Below are 13185 nucleotides of genomic sequence, written 5' to 3'. Positions count from 1 at the left end.
CGGGCGTGGGCGGGGTCGGCGCGCGGCCCGCGGCACCGCCTGAGCCGGTGCGGGACAGCCCATTCCTGACAGCATTCCTGACAGCATTCCTCACGGGCGGGAGCGCGGAGACTGCGCAGGGACAAAAACAACCCTCGCGATATTTATAAACATTGAATACGCTGACATCAAAAGGCCCCACGGAATTGTGTCAGAACAAAGGGCCGAGTCCTGTACCTAGCCCCCCAGGAGGGGAGGGGAAGAGCTGAAGCGGGTCACTGACTGAGAAGGATTGAGTGAGGTACAGATGTTATTGTTACAGCACTGAAACCCTGGGGTTAATGTGAGAACGGATGGTACAACTGTGTCATAAAGGTTCTTTTTCTTGTTAACACAAGGGTGTGCTTGCATAAATAAAAACACAAATTGCAATTAGAAATACGTGTAGGCTTATATCTACCCGATAACGCTTTTTTTCCTATTTGCCATTTTGAAGTCTGTACAGTTCTTGGATTCTTTGACTCAGTTACATGGGTGACTCAGTCAGCAGGGTAGAAAGGCAATATTTCCAGATAGCCGACAGGAAAGCTTAAATTCAATGCATTCTGAAAAGAGCGCATCTGAATTACAACTTCTCAATTAAAAAGGGCATAGAAATAATTTGGCCACAATGACAGTGTAAGATGTTTCAATGTTGAAAGTATTGATTGAATTCTACTTTGCAAATTCTTTTTTCACTCCATGATTCTGACTATATATGACACATTCCACAAGTTTTGAATTCAATCACAATTAGAATTCTGTTTGGATTAGCATCACTTCTCTGAAGAATGTGTTCTTCTATCATTTCTGACATTCCTTTTTCTAACAAACTGCTGTGCTCATGGGGAAGAACAGTGATCAGAGTAGACCATGTAATGTACTAATATAATTCAAAGTCTCATGCACAATTCAGTTAAATATACTTTTGACTATTTTCTGTAAATTACATTAAAAATAGTCCTAAGGTGAGCCTTAGAGTCAGAATCACTGGAGCCAACGAAGTTCTCTAGCCCAGCTCAGATTTTCCTTTTCAGTTCCTTTATCTGAAAGGAAGAATACTTGGGAATTGAAGAGTTAGCACAACATGCCTTAACATTCAGTTTATTACAAGTACCTTCAGGCATGTATGAGTCAGTATGATCCATCCTCAGGACATCTCATAACTTATATAAAATAAAAGTTGCTTTATACATTGAGTCAAAGGCTTTATTTGTTTCAATAGAGCTATTGGTAAAACTGGATTAAGTTACTGATCCTTAAGTTCAATACTGTCTCTTGGAAGAAAGTCAGATGGCAACATTTTGGTGAATTATTCCTTTGAAGAACACTCTAGTATTGCAGTTTTATTTCCCACAGGTACCAGATGAAATGGGGAAGTAGCAAGAAATGGGGAAGTAGCAACACATTATGGTTTGTTATTACACTTGTACCAATATACAGAATTCTTTTCTTTCACTAGTAGTTCCTGTATCTGGAGAGCTGGCAAGGCTAGAAATTACTGTGTCAAATCTCTGCTATGTGTTTTTTCTTTACTTGGACAGTTTTGTAATAGTGACTTGCAGAATATATTTTAAAGAGAYCTCGAAATACAAAGTATAGCAGAAACATTTTGTTTCCTTTGCAATTGTTTTGTATCATGTAATAAAATAAAAAGAGCCATTCAGAGTATAGCCCTGTTTACCCCTAATAGAAATTTGAGATAGGTGCCCAAGATAAGTACACTGAAGTACCACTAGAACTGCTTCTTTCTCAWCGCAGTTCTCCTAAAGAGAGGAAATGGGATCACTGTGTCTAATGTAAACATCTAACCTTTACACAGACAGGTAAAGCAAAATTAATTTTGTCATCACTGTGCACTACAATGGACAAGGACGTCTTAGAGATTTTTACTAGACTTCCTTGCAGTGTCTGGCACAGCTGGAAGTATCTCCATGTGGTATATTAAAATACTCAGAATTTGCTGAAGCTCACAATCAGAGCATCAGCTATGGTGATATCAGTAGATTGGGTATCTAGTTTATACTAGTTTTTCCAAAATTTCAGTGAATTTCTTTTTAGTGCTACTGTATTGTTTTCACTGCTCAAGAATTTGATCATTTTTATTAAAAAAAAAAAGTTAGTTTGGAAGTTAGCTGGACTATTTAATCTATTTCTTAGAAAAGAAATTTGATTTCTCTCTGATAGGTGGCAGTATTACATTCACTTTGCCCTTTATCTGTCACTTATTGAAATTTCTATTTATGGACTATATATTTTCACAGCTTTTTATAGCTTAGCTAAGAATACAGGCTATAATATCACAAGCAAATTCATGAACATAGTCATACACACTTGAGAGAAGTTTAGAGGATGACATCCTCAAATTATATTTAGTAGCAGAGGAAATATTTGTAAAARTTCCTCATTTATCATGAAAATATTATATCAATCGTGTTAGTAAAGTTACTAAAAACCTAGATTACCTAGTTAAAAGAGTTTTTATATGGTTATCTGCTGAYATTATTAGCTTATTAGCTAATCTGAGCGTAAGCGTGGCTGTGCTGCTTGTGGCAAGACTTTTTGATCTCTAGAAACATAATGTCAGTATAGAGAACAAAAGCATAGTAAGCTCTAGCATCCCACCGCATATTTTTTTCTGCTTGTACTCTTTCATTGTGAAATAATACATCCGGGATGCTGCTGAAGCCTCTCTTCCTTGTAGATGGCGTGGCTCAGCCTGGCCCCTAGAGGCTTCCCGGGACAGAGCCTCAGCTGCAGCCGAGTGCAAGGAGAGTTCAGTTTCGCTTATGAAGGTGCAGAGGCAGGAAGCTGACCTGACTCAGGTCGGCGAACTGACGTGACTCGTTCCTTTTTTCCTAGTCTCGCAGTGATGACTACCGGTTTTAATTATCGTGGATGCTTTTTGACCTTACAATAATATAAATATACCTACCATCAAAGAGAACTTGGAACCTGTTACAGTTAATTCGTTCATCATGCACATGAATCTTACCCTTGTGCTGAAGAAGGTAAATGCTAGCATATTCTTCCTAGCTGCAGATGCTTCTGTGCTTCTCTAATTACCCTTCCTTTCAGTTAAAATTATTTGGAGAGTGTGTGTTTTGCTATGATGAAGACCTGAATAGAATTTCTCTCCTGTATTACTGTGACTTTACGTCTTCTGCATCCCAGACAACATCTGTATGTTGTCCAGAACACTCTTTAAGCCAGTCTGGGGTTATTGAGTTCCTCCAGACTYTCCAAGTCTGTCCAGAGCTTGAGCTGTGCCAAGGTGACTTTCTCTCACTTTGGGAATTATACAGTACTCTCTCTCCATATATCAYTGAGGCGTGATGTAGTAGCATTAACAGCTTGATTCAGTCATTAACAAGAAATTGCAAAAAGACAAGCAAACTGCTGCTGCTGACCACAAACAGTTTGGCATGCTGTGGGAAAGGAGCAGCTGTGTCATCATGTTTAAATGAGAGCCTGAGACGAAACCTGAGTTCTTCTGGGGCAGGTGAGCCAACCTGGGGGTTGGTGCTGTTGATTTATTTAACTTGGTGCTGGACCCCACTGCACCTCAGGTAAGCTATTCCTATACTTACACACTGCATGTGTAGTCTGTTTTTCTGAGAAATGGGACTTTAAATAATGTTTGACAGCATTCCTTTCCTCAGCGTTTCTGGTAGTGCAAGCAGTGAACTAACAGGTAAATGTCTGTGTCTCAGGGAAGTCTAGAGAAGCATAAACCATACAAGGCCTTGGATAAAATGTTGTTTTAAGCCAGTAGCTCAACTAAAACGACCTTTTAAATGAAAGCATAAAATGAAACCAAAAAATCTTTGTTCGTGAGCAGGAAAACTTTGGATTAGATTCTCAGGGATCTGATTCCAGCTCCCTGATTCCAGACAGACTTTTATGGGGCTTTCAGCCCAGAAGGAAGAGAGGAAGACAGATGTTTTTATTTTTTATTTATTTTTATAAATAAATACACCTACATACGCCTACACCTTTATTTTTCAGGTGTAGGCTCCTCAGAGGGGACCAGTTCAGTGGGCAGCAGTGGTTATCTCTAAAAATCCAGTGGCACTTCCTTATAGTAGGAAAATAATACTTTGTTGCATTATTTGGGTGAAGTTGTCCTCTCCCTTTCTTAGAGTAGGCAGCTGATGGGAGGGGTGCTTCCATAGTTCCCCCTGCCCTCTCAGGATTACTGGCTGTTGTCATACATGGTCTTAGGCCAGATGTTGGGGATCGATTCTTTCAGACCTTCTTTCTTATTCTCTCCTTTGTCTGTGTTCTTATCCTCTGCATTTCTGCAGGTGATGTAATGATATGGGCAGGACAGACAACAGGGCACCCTTATTCATCTGCATATGCCTGTGTCTATTTACTCATCATCTGGCCTTTTCTGAGGAGGCTTTTTTATTAATGGAAGTGAAAATATCCTCTTTCATTCAGCATTTCACTGGCTTCACTGGTTCATATTACATTCACCCAACACGGTTACACTCAAGACACTTATCTTTCTAGAGATGTCTTCAAATGAGAAAGACYTGTCAGCATCTTGTTGAATTCCAGCTTTACAAAAAATGGCATAGTGAGGGCTTMAAAATATCTTAGGTCACTTGAAGAGAATGGAGACTTGCAAACTAAAGATAAGAGAGTCACTACTTAAGGTACTCATTAGCACCTATCTATAAAGATCTTAAAGTAACTTAGACTCAATTTTTGTCAGTGTCCTTATTTTACACCAGCCTAGTGCTGGTCTGGACTGACATGGCCTCTAGTTTATGTAAYCATATTCATAATGAAAAGATATTTCACACAGGCCAATGACATACAGATGTTTTATCAAATTTTGTTAGAATTTTCTTACATTTAAGAAGTGAAAAATAAKGCTTTGGTGCTGAAAAATTATTTCAAATATTTTGCTGGGGTGATTTTTTGGAATCAGATGGGATGATCAAATATTGTTTGTGCTTTCTGGGGAAATGAGGGAGCCCCAGTAACCTACCATTTCCCTTGCATCTGTTACATCTAGCCATACTATGTGTCCTGTTAATTTCTGTTTCTCATATAAATGTTCTTCTTTGGAAGAACACATGGAATAAAACTAAAATAGGTTAATCATTAACTAATTATGCCAACAGCATCTGAACAGTTTCTCATGTGTTCCCAGCTGAAGTAATCTATAACCTGTCTTTTGCTTTTTTGTAGATACTGATAWATTACATATTGCTGAGTCTTCTGGCAGCAAATTAAAAATATGTATTTGTTCCTCCTTTCCATTTCACCTTTGCTTTTGAAAGTCACTGGCACCAAAGATGTTGTATTTGGTCATAAAAATTTCACAGAATATCAAGTGGGCAACATGAACCTCATTCTCTCTGTCCCACATGGTGGGTCAATGGAACCCAAAGACATCCCTGATCGAGAGGCTGCCTGTTGGGATGCAAAGACATCCTCTTGTATTTTCTCTCATGACTGTCCTCCTGGAAGTATTCAAAATTCTAAGAAATGCAAAGTGTCTACCAACCAAGACAGGTATACTATAGAGGTGGCTCAAGCTCTTGCTGAAGAAATCAACAACATTACTGATGGCTTCTTCCCACATATCATCATAAACCACCTACAGCGGTTCAAGATGGATGCTAACAGGGAAAAGGAAGAAGCCTCCTTTGGAATTCCCCAAGCAGAACAGGCCTGGGAGGACTATATGGGATTTTTGACYACTGCAAAATCACAGATGTCAGGCGGCTTAATTCTGGATATCCATGGACAAGTACATCCTGAAAGGTGGATAGAACTAGGTTACACTCTTTCAAAAACTTCCCTTAACTCAGGTATCTTTTCTGCATCAAATTCCTCAATTAGCTATCTGGCCAGTCAGTTGTTCAATGTGTCTTCTGAGGCTTTGATTGCAGGGAACAGAAGTTTGGGTAAATATATTGAAGAACAAAATAAGAGTTATGTTTGTGTGCCTTCTCCATCCAACCCTAGCCCAAATAATGGAAGCTATTATAGTGGTGGATACATAACAAAGACTTTTGGTTCCCGCAGTTCTGGCACCATTGATGCCATTCAGCTTGAACTACCCCAGTGGGTGAGGGCAGCTGAAGAGCGCCGCAGATTTTGTAAAGCTCTGGCAAGGGCTGTAATGAAATTCTGGCAAACTAACTACTGCAGCCAGTACAAATATGGACTTCTGCCATGCTGAAAGAGGCTGTCTTGTACCTTTCCTTAATACAGTAGTGATCTGGAACAATAGAASAATTCACTCATCTGGAACATTTAAGCCTGCAATAGAATTGTGGATGCTGGTAGAAAGGAACCATCCTGCAAAAAAATACATTGACATAGAGGAAGTCCACACTTAGTACCAACAAGTCCATTAACACACAGCCTTGTGCAGGATCAAGAATTCAAAAGGCTGCTGAAAGATGAGTGGGTGCAAGTATCACTTACAGTGCTTAATTTCTTTCCAGTCTCATCTTCTGTTTTGAAGTACACAATAAACAACTAATCTTGTAATAAATTTTGCACAGTGCCTCACTGGATTATCTATTCAAAGAAATTAAATGTCTCTGCTTTTCTTTTGACACTTAAGAAAGACAGTTGGGTTATATCATTGTGTAAAATGTTTGGGGCCAGGACCACTTTCAATTTGGTGCTTATAAAGCCCTAGGATTTGGAAGTAAGCAGTAATGCTGAGCAATAACATGCAGTTTGATCTACTTCAGTTTTTTTTTTAATTTAATGAATTGGAAAAAAAAAAGATCTGATAGCACTTATAGCACTGTAATTTTGTTACACTTTAAATAGCATAACAGTAAGGTAGTGACTGGATGGGAGGCTGATAGAGACAGCACAGAGATATCACACATTTTTGACAGTTCTCCTTGCAAGCACGATTCCCTCCTGAGAGCTTGTCCATAGATTTCATTCACCATAGGATTAAATGCTTTTTACTGGGAACAGTACTACATTATGGATATTTTCTACACAGTGGAGAATATAGTGTCACAAATAGCCATGACTACAAATCAGCACTTGGAAAACACAGGAAATTAGTAAAGAAAACAGAAGGGAGAAGGAAGTAAGTCTGAAAAGGGTACCATTTGAAAATGAAGAATCTGTGAAATCCTAGCAGTGCTAAAGGTTGGGTAAAAAGAAAATATTGAGCAAATAGTTCTGAGGAAGTGAATAGTCACTTAATACATTGAAGAGAAGTGGGATATCTGCATCTTGCAACCACAGTAAAATAATTTAGGCATGACTATTAGTAGGGACAATACCAAAGAGAAAATATTACATTTCATATGATAAAACATAACACATAGGAGCAYCAAAATAAATGGGTAAGAATCTCTCTGAACCTGAACTGTGCTTTCTAATAATCTTTGAAGATTAGGCAATTTYCAGGTAAGTGAAAGAGAGTTTATGTAGTTTTCAAAGGGATATAGGACTCAGACTTGCAAAAATGTTACCTTTCATATGCTAACTGTTAAATCATGGGTCAAATGAAGTGAACACGAATAGRAAATGGCAAATCTTTATCTGGTGCCATTTGGTTTGTCAGACAAGCCTGATTTTTTTAACCAATCATAAGGTTGGTTAATATGGTGGTGGAAGACACCAAGTGCCTGCCCAATTTCTTCCTTGCTTCTTCTTTCAGTGTGATGGGAAAGAGATTGGGAAGAGCAAAAGTGAGAAAATTCTTGGGCCACAATGAAGACAGTTTAATAGGTGAAGCCAAGATGCATGCGCAAGCAAAGCAAACTAAGGAATTCAAGCATTACTTATCACCAGCAGGCAGATGTTTGTTTAGCCACTTCTGGGAAGYAGCACCTCAGCTCACATAATGAATGGTTACTTGGAAAGAACAAACACTATAATCATGAACATCTTGGTTCCCTGCTCCATTCCATGAGGGTATTATATGGTATGGAAAATTTCTGGCCAGTACAGGTCAGCTGTCCTGTCTGTGTCCCTTCCCAGCCTACTCACTGGGTGTGGGAATATAGCACCTTGTTGTGCTGGCATTGCTCAGCAGTAGCCAAAACAGTGGCGTGTTAACAACACTGTTTTATTCACAAATCCAGGACACAGCACCATACAGGCTGCCATGGAGAAAATTACATTAATCCCTGCCAGACCTGGTACAGCTGATCATAAGAATTTAAAATATACTCCTGCAAGGTATTTTGCAGTTACCCCTAAATCCGTCATACCCTATAACAAGCTGAAGGAAGGTAAATCATTGCAAGTCACTGTATATTCAGTTCATGAGCAGAATGTCTGTCCAAGAAGGCCAGCAGATTAAACACCATTCAATACCAGTAGTATAGAAAACCTGCTATTTTCCCCAAAATAGCATGTAATCATGTCAGTAGTTATATGTATTATCTTAACTACTCACTAAGGTGAGACACTTGGCATCATTTGTACATACAGCCAAAAGATGAAAATGTGTCTGTGCTCTGTGTCATGTTGTGACATTGTCCTGGAACACTGAAATGCCAGAAAGGATTTGTGGAATCATGATGGATAATTAATTGAATGTAAGCTCAGCAGGCACTTTTCTGGCTTAGAGGATGAACATGCTCTTTGAAAGCATAAGCAAGGCGCTAACAGGCAGAAACCGCAGGGCATATTAACTCTTTGTAGAGTATATCATTAATCTGGCAGGAAAAAAAGCAGTGTAATATTCAATATACAGAAGTTCAAACTGGAAAAATTGAAGCAGAGAGGAAACTAGTGGTTTTGACATAAAGAGTAACTGTCAGCAAATGTACATTACGTCAGATGGGCTTTTCTATATCTAGTTTAATCATACACTGACTTTGTTAGAGTTTATTCTCTGCATGAAGGATTGGAAGAGAAGTAAAGATTTGTTTTCTGTACATTCTGCTTAATAATGAAATGAATTTAAATATAATTGAAAAAAAAAGCCCAGAAAAATTAATAAAAGAGATCTGCTAATCCACTTTAATGAAGATAGTAACTACATTTTATTGTCTTGACTCAAGTCTTCAATGGAATCTATATCCACTTCCCGTCCCCTGGGACTGGACTTCTCAGCTTTGACCCTTTGAAGACCTTTAAAAAATTTCAAGAACTAGTTAACATATGAGGTGAATAGACCAGATTGCTAGCATATTGTAACAACACAGAAAAACCAAAAAATTGTGTGTATATCTAACAAAAAATCTGACTTAATTTTGTTTTAAATCCATTGCAGTGCCACTGGCTTCAGAATAATTGCTCCTAATTTCCCAAGGCACAAGACTCCCTGTATTTTATTTTCTTCTTTGGGAAGCAAAAAACCCACAGATTTCCAAAGTACATTAATGGTCAGAAAAATAGCATATGTGCCAATTATTTGAACACTCTGCTCCTGAGTTTTGTCTGAGATACTGCATTGGGTCATATATATTGGAATGTACAGCTGAAATGCAAATTATCCTATTTATCCCACCTAACCAGACATCTAGGAGTTTGGAGCCTTATCCAAGTTAGTTCTCTAGGTACCCTCTATAGAAAGAGATCAGCACCTTTGCTAGGGGTCATTCTTTTCATTCTATGATAAGTGGGATAGACAAGCCTGTGGACTAATCTGATCTTTCTCCATAGAAGGAAAACCTAAGAAGCTTTGCTAGACAGTTTGCAATAGATCAGTTCATTAATACCCATAAAATAGTACTATCTTACAATATGTGAAGCTTTGGGCAGATGAGAATCAATAGGTTTGGGGCTGGTTAAAAGCATTTATTCTGAGCAAAAAATTAATGACATGAGGTTGAACAGGAGAAGAAAACATCTGCAATACTTACTTTTCGGCATCCTCACTTCAACTGGATTATCAAGCTTCCACCAAATGGAGTTGGATAGGTAGTAAAGGAAATCAAGTCAGAAAATTAAATTGAGAAGCAGACAATTAACAGTGGAATGTCAGAGTATATCACTGTAATAATGTACAAGTGCTAATGGCTTCTGATCTATGAATGCCACTGCAAAAAGTAGAAAACACTTGTGCTTACCTCATATATAGGAAGAAACCCAAATATTGCACCAGCCTCTCTGCTTGCGAATTCAAAGGTTTCCAAAGGGTGACCCTGACCAAGAAAAGCCTAAGTCAGTGCATTACTAACTGCAGACGAAAGGTAATGAAGACATTTTGATTACAACTGCAAGACAATTTTTATTCCCATGACTTTTAAGCATTAAGTCACGTAAAGATGGAGGAGCTGCATGGATATTCAGTTAGAGTTGTAGAAAATGCATGTAATGAAATTTGACTCTCCTGGTTTCTGATTTCATGGGAACACTGAAAGAGCAACTGTATGTAACCAGGGATTCACTGTCATTCTAGTATTTTCACACATCCTTCAAGTAAACTTAAGACATTTAGATTTCCCGTTGAAGAAGAGAAAAATGCTAGGGTATTTTTACACTTTTAAACCAGTGAATGAGTTGTGCTACTGAGAGAGACCAATCTGATTTTTATTTATGCCTCAACATGTGTTATGTGCTGGGAGCTCTGTCCCTCAGGAAGTTTTGCCTGGCAGCCAGGCATGGCACAGACAGCTTCCCCTGCTGCTCTGCAAGCGCTCTGCCCCCCTTGCTGGTGGGGGGATGCCCAGGAAAACAGCRTGCGGAAAAAAATGCRCAGGAAATCACRGAGCGCTATGGGAGCGCGAGGCATATAAAAGCAGATAACGGCGACACAACCGAGGCCATTTTCCTTTGGAGTTCTTGGAGGGAGCAGGGGCCCGCCTGGAGAGTCACCTTGGCCTCCCCCCACTCCCTCGCTTTTCCTTTTCTCCTTGTGGTCCTGCCTTCCCTGTTCGCACCTATCCTGTTCGTGTGCTCTGTTTYRCCGCTTCCCCGAGGCAGCTCGACCCTGCRACAACCTCGTGTTTGCTCTTCCCGACSGAGCCGCCGCCTGCAGCAGCCGCTGTCGTGGGTCCCGCAGCAGCAGCCGCTGCCTGCCTACCCGCAGCCGTGTGTCCACCAGTGCCCGCAGCCCCAGCCGTGTGTCCAGCAGTGCCCACAGCCCCAGCCTGCCCACAGAAGTTGCAGCTATCCCACGAGTGTGCCCGTAGCCACRGCACCGTGTTCTCCGCYGACGGTAGGGACACGCAGCCRGTGCTGTTTGGAAATCGTGCCCAGCCCACCTCGAAAGCCACGCAGGCTCCTCGCGGTTCGCAGCACACACGCTCCTTCTGCCGAACTGACGTCGACGGGGTGCCCGGGGTACAGCGGTAACAATCTGTCTGCTATTCTATCTCTCTCCRTTTCTCTTTTTCCCTCTGTTCCCTTTTCTATCCCCTCTTGGTAAGAAGTGATAAGAACACTTACCCTTCTTTATGAATAAACAGTTCTCAAATATAATATTGCCGCGCTTGCGGAAATTCTAAAATGTGAAAAATGGGAGTGAAAACCACAGAGGTTTCTTAGATCCTTCTGTTTATGTGTTTTTGTTCTAGCTTGTACATTGAATGAGAAAGGGATATAGGCTTATTTATGGATATTTTTAAAATGAGAAATATAGTTGCATTTCTTATATGTTGAACAGAACATAAACAAATTTTTCATATACATTAGGTACCTTTTCAGGAGCCAGAGCTTTGAAAAACTTAAAGCTGTGAGTTTCATCCCCTTGTCCAGCCTTTTTTAAAGCTGATCTGGTCAGTGACTTCCACCTGTACATACAAGACAAGAAAAAAACTGAAGTTCCTATCAAAAGAACAGTTATGAATGCAACATTCTTATCTGGCTCCAAAATAAAATTATTTTGAACTACAAATGGCTTCATATGTCTTCAAAATATAATTTATATTTGGACTTCATAGGTGTCATGAAGTGCTTCACTAACACTTTGTCAATCCAGGTACTTGCTATCACCTGTAGAAGGCAGGAAATATTAATATAAACACTAGTTACARCAGTCACATGTCACTGTCACTGATGATTTCTTTTCAGAATTTCTGTAAGTTCTGACTAGAATACCTGAATGCAACTTCCATAACAAAAGTTTCCTCTGCTCATATGTCTGGTTTCCGAAYTTAGCCATGAGAAGATATTACCTGGAATGTCTGCTAGTGCAGATTAACAGTTTCCTTTATAATCAGGAAAATGTCAGGTCACACAACCTAAGGAACTGCAGAGAGAAACTGAGACTATTCTTCTATATGAGTCTATCTACCTGCTGGCATTTTTCAATTGAATCCTGAGATGCTTGTCTAAACTGCAAGCAACTATGMTGCTCAGATAGATTTATGCCTTGTTAAGTAGGTGCACACTTGGGGAATTGTAAGCGCCCACCGCGGGAAAGACGACGTGAACTCTGAGAGGCAGGTCCAGGTTCTTCTTTATTAATCTTTGGATTCCAGCTCTCTCTCTACCAGCCAGCTAGCATGAATTATATACAGTTTCTTATCTCCCACATATAGAGTTACACCAGTCACACATGCCTCAGCCACATCACATGGCCAGGCAACATCCAATGTCCATGCACCTTTCTATAATTGGTGGTCAGCTTCATTTGTCCAATCCCGTTCATCTCTGTGGCTGGCTGCGTCACCTAGACTGTGCCTGCGCTGTTTAGTCTATCTGAGTCCAGGCTGTTTCTGAGYCCAGCCCCCACACACAGCTGTAAGATAGCGAGGGCCACGGCAGGGAATATTTTCGTGCAACTTTCTCCTGGAGAAGCTGACTGCTAATGGCTTAGCTGGGTGCAATGTTCTGGCTGGATGGYTGGACCCAGAGAGTGGTGATGAATGGCCTTAACTCCAGCTGGCACCCAGTCATTAGAGATGTTCACTTAGTGAACACTTAGTGCTTAGTGTTGGGTACACTGCTGTTTAATATCTTTATTGATGATCTAGATGAGGGGATCAAGTGCACCCTCAGTAAGTTCAAAGATGACAGCAAGTTGGATGGGAATGTTGATATGCTGGCCAGTGGGAAACCTCTGCAGAGGGATCTGGACAGGCTGGACCAATGGGCTAAGGACAATGATACGAGGTTCAACAAGGCCATGTGCCAGGTCCTGGCCTGGGGTCACAATCCATGATAGCACTACAGGCTGGGGCAGAGTGGCTGGAAAGCTGCCTTGTGGAAAAGAACCTGAGGGTGCTGGTCGACAGTGATTGAGCATGAGCCAGTGTGTGCCCA

The 13185-nt window shown here is 40.3% G+C and overlaps 2 protein-coding genes across 3 annotated transcripts in view; one reads left to right on the top strand and one right to left on the bottom strand.

Moving 5' to 3' along the window:
• Nucleotides 1-81: 81 nt before the first annotated feature.
• On the top strand, nt 82-6540 carry LOC130572345 (uncharacterized). Of its 2 annotated transcripts, none has more exons than XM_057363979.1 (2): nt 82-280; nt 5224-6540. In XM_057363979.1, the coding sequence occupies exon 2, from the start codon at nt 5273-5275 to the stop codon at nt 6221-6223; it is 951 nt and encodes a 316-aa protein (XP_057219962.1). In that variant the 5' UTR covers nt 82-280; nt 5224-5272; the 3' UTR covers nt 6224-6540. The 2 variants fall into 2 exon arrangements, with proteins under 2 accessions (XP_057219962.1, XP_057219963.1); XM_057363980.1 differs by lacking the exon at nt 82-280 and adding an exon at nt 2413-3587.
• A 30-nt stretch (nt 6541-6570) lies between these two features.
• WDR64 (WD repeat domain 64) overlaps nt 6571-13185 on the bottom strand; it is a 65938-nt gene continuing 59323 nt past the window's right edge. Inside the window, exons 25-28 of the mRNA XM_057363978.1 lie at nt 11618-11711; nt 10047-10121; nt 9840-9873; nt 6571-9105 (exon numbers count right to left, since the gene is read on the bottom strand). Coding sequence (XP_057219961.1) covers nt 9011-9105; nt 9840-9873; nt 10047-10121; nt 11618-11711 — 298 coding nt within the window. The 3' untranslated portion in view covers nt 6571-9010. The remainder of the gene's footprint in view (nt 9106-9839; nt 9874-10046; nt 10122-11617; nt 11712-13185) is intronic.

Source organism: Malurus melanocephalus, unplaced genomic scaffold, assembly GCF_030028575.1.
Source record: "Malurus melanocephalus ecotype Western Australia unplaced genomic scaffold, MMel_1.1 scaffold_33, whole genome shotgun sequence".
Lineage (NCBI taxonomy): Eukaryota > Metazoa > Chordata > Aves > Passeriformes > Maluridae > Malurus > Malurus melanocephalus.
Note: the sequence above shows the minus strand (reverse complement) of the source record. Positions and strands in the feature narration are given on the sequence as shown.